The 2674-nt window shown below is 31.5% G+C and overlaps 1 protein-coding gene and 1 pseudogene across 1 annotated transcript in view; both read left to right on the top strand.

The window, feature by feature from the left end:
* LOC107624220 overlaps positions 1 to 1611 on the top strand; it is a 4490-nt pseudogene extending 2879 nt beyond the window's left edge.
* The window catches only part of LOC107621191 (cytochrome P450 704B1), a 6238-nt gene continuing 5347 nt past the window's right edge, over positions 1784 to 2674 (top strand). The window contains exon 1 of the mRNA XM_016323225.2: positions 1784 to 2325. Coding sequence (XP_016178711.2) covers positions 2014 to 2325 — 312 coding nt within the window. The 5' untranslated portion in view covers positions 1784 to 2013. The remainder of the gene's footprint in view (positions 2326 to 2674) is intronic.

Raw genomic sequence — 2674 nt, forward strand, 5'->3', positions numbered from 1 at the left:
TCCTTGAGCATGAACCATTTATCACCAAATGCTTCAATTTCAGAGGTGCCACAAATGATAGTGAACCAAAGGCTGCAGCTGAACTTTGTGACAGGATTACCAAGATTATGTCAGCTATTCTTGAGTCTTATGCTTCTGATGATAGAAAACATGTTGATTATGTGGCCATTAGTAAAAGTGAAGAATTTAGGAGGTATGTTAATTGATTCAAAACACCACAAATACTAAGTTTTTTTTACTATGAATGCATAGTTTGCAAATTAACAAGCTTACTCTTGGAAATGCAGGTATGTTAACATGACCCAGGATCTTCAGAGGGTGGATCTGTTGGAGCTATCAGAAAACGAGAAGCTTGCTTTCTTCTTGAATTTGTATAATGCAATGGTAATCCATGCTGTGATAAGAGTAGGAGTGGGGCAAGAAGGTGCAATTAACAGGAGATCCTTCTCTGATTTCCTGTATTTGATTGGAGGACATCCTTATTCTCCTAGTACTATCAAAAATGGTATTCTCAGAAGTAACAGAAGGTCACCATATTCATTAGTTAAGCCCTTCAGCACTGGAGACCCTCGGTTAGAGGTAATCTCATTTTTTTTTTGTTATATATTTTTTCTGGTTGGTTCAAATTTTGCAATTAGAAAAGTTTTCTTAAGCAGGGTAACATAATTGTATTGCATGTTCTGTTTTGCTTTGTTTTGAATAAGTGAGACACACACTTAAATAGTAAGTACTAATCATGAAATTATATATACTCTTAAAAGTAAAATTCATAAAAGAAATTTATCTAAATAAAAATAAAAACAGTGCTGCAGCCTCAGTTTTTGTGTTTTCTAAATTGATTTACTTTTTCTCACATTTTTTCTCAGTAAAACCTCTATCCTATAATTAAGTGAATACAAAGTAAGAGTAACTTATTATTTCTGATTGCAGCTTGCTCTTCTGAAAATGAATCCGTTAATTCACTTTGGAATTTGTAATGGTACAAAGTCAAGCCCAAAGGTGAGGTTCTTCTCACCCCATAGAGTTGCAGAAGAACTGAGAGGTGCTGCAAGAGAGTTCTTTGCAAATGATGGAATTGAAGTTAATTTGGAGAAGAGAATCGTTTATCTAAGTCCCATTTTCAAGTGGTAAGCAATTTTTTTTTTCCTACTTTTCTTTACTATGGAGTTCATTAAATTAGATGCATGTATAGATTTTTTTATGCTTTTAGACGGTTTTTGCTTATTTAAGAAATATTATTTATAAATAAAAACAATTTAATGGTAAATTCGTAATTATAACATTTGCAGGTATGGCATGGATTTTGGACAAGAGAGAAACATTCTAACTTGGATGATAAGTTACTTGGATCCAAATAAAGCAGGCCTTGTGACACATCTCTTGAGTGATGCTGCTTCTGTTAATATCTCATACAAGAATTATGATTGGTCAATAAATTCTTGAGTAGTAGTAGTAGTATTGAACAAATTTTGATTCATCTCCTATAGCCACCAAATTCTTGAGATGCTCATTGTAATTTTGAAGGGTGTGTGGGACAACATGTGTATATATATCTTTTTACATGATAAAGTTATTGATGGTAGCATTCAAATTAAAACCTTCAAGTAAAAATATAAAAAGATAAGAATTTATCCCCTCAATCTAATTTTTGTCATGTCATTATTGACTTAACTATGCATGCATTTACTGATATTAACTGCAAGAACCAAAATCAAATATTTAAATTTTACCTGAACCAATAAAAATATAAAGAGTAGCTTTTTTAGGCATAAATTATCTTCCATAATTTCAAGAAATTTAATTAGGTCAAGGGCATGAAACAAATGAACCTTTTCATGCATTCAAAGATTGTGACAACATGTTGCTTTGCTAAAACCACACACATAAAGGAAACCACTAACATACCTACATCCTAACCATCTCTTGACATCCTTTAATTAATATAAAGAAGCTCATCAATTAATCACCATTGAAGCATTCATTTTTTTATGACATATTACTCGGTTCTTAAAAATGGGACAAGAGACAAGCCCTTCATTAGAATGCAACATGGGAAGTTTGGTGCTATTGATGTTAATGTTTGTTTCATGGATGCTAATACATAGATGGAGTCAGAGGAACAATAAAGGCCCCAAGACTTGGCCTTTTCTTGGGTCTGTGATTGAATTGTTGATGAACTATGATAGGATGCATGATTGGCTTGTTCAATATTTGGCCAAGTCAAAAACTGTTGTGGTTCAAATGCCATTTACAACCCATACATACATTGCTGATCCTGTTAATGTTGAACATGTGCTCAAGACCAATTTCAATAACTATCCAAAGGTAAAATCTAAATTACATCCTTTCTTTTCCTTTCAATGGTGGATACTAAATTCTTAGTTGAGGATTTGTTTGGAAGATTAAACTTATTTCAACCATAGTATATTGGTACACGGAAATGTTTGATAACAAAAAAAAATTAGCCAAAATTAGCCCAAATTCACCTTATTTAGTATTTATTAATTGCTACAACAATTAATGAATGCTAAATAAAGTAAGTTCTGCCGATTTTTTTTATCTTCCTAACATTATCGAATTGTATAATTGTTTTTGTTTTATATAATCATTTATATGAAAATAAATTTATTTACTAGTATTATTAAAAAGTGGTTTTGAGATAAAATTTCTTTAA

The sequence above is a fragment of the Arachis ipaensis genome, chromosome B10, assembly GCF_000816755.2.
Source record: "Arachis ipaensis cultivar K30076 chromosome B10, Araip1.1, whole genome shotgun sequence".
NCBI classification, from domain to species: domain Eukaryota; kingdom Viridiplantae; phylum Streptophyta; class Magnoliopsida; order Fabales; family Fabaceae; genus Arachis; species Arachis ipaensis.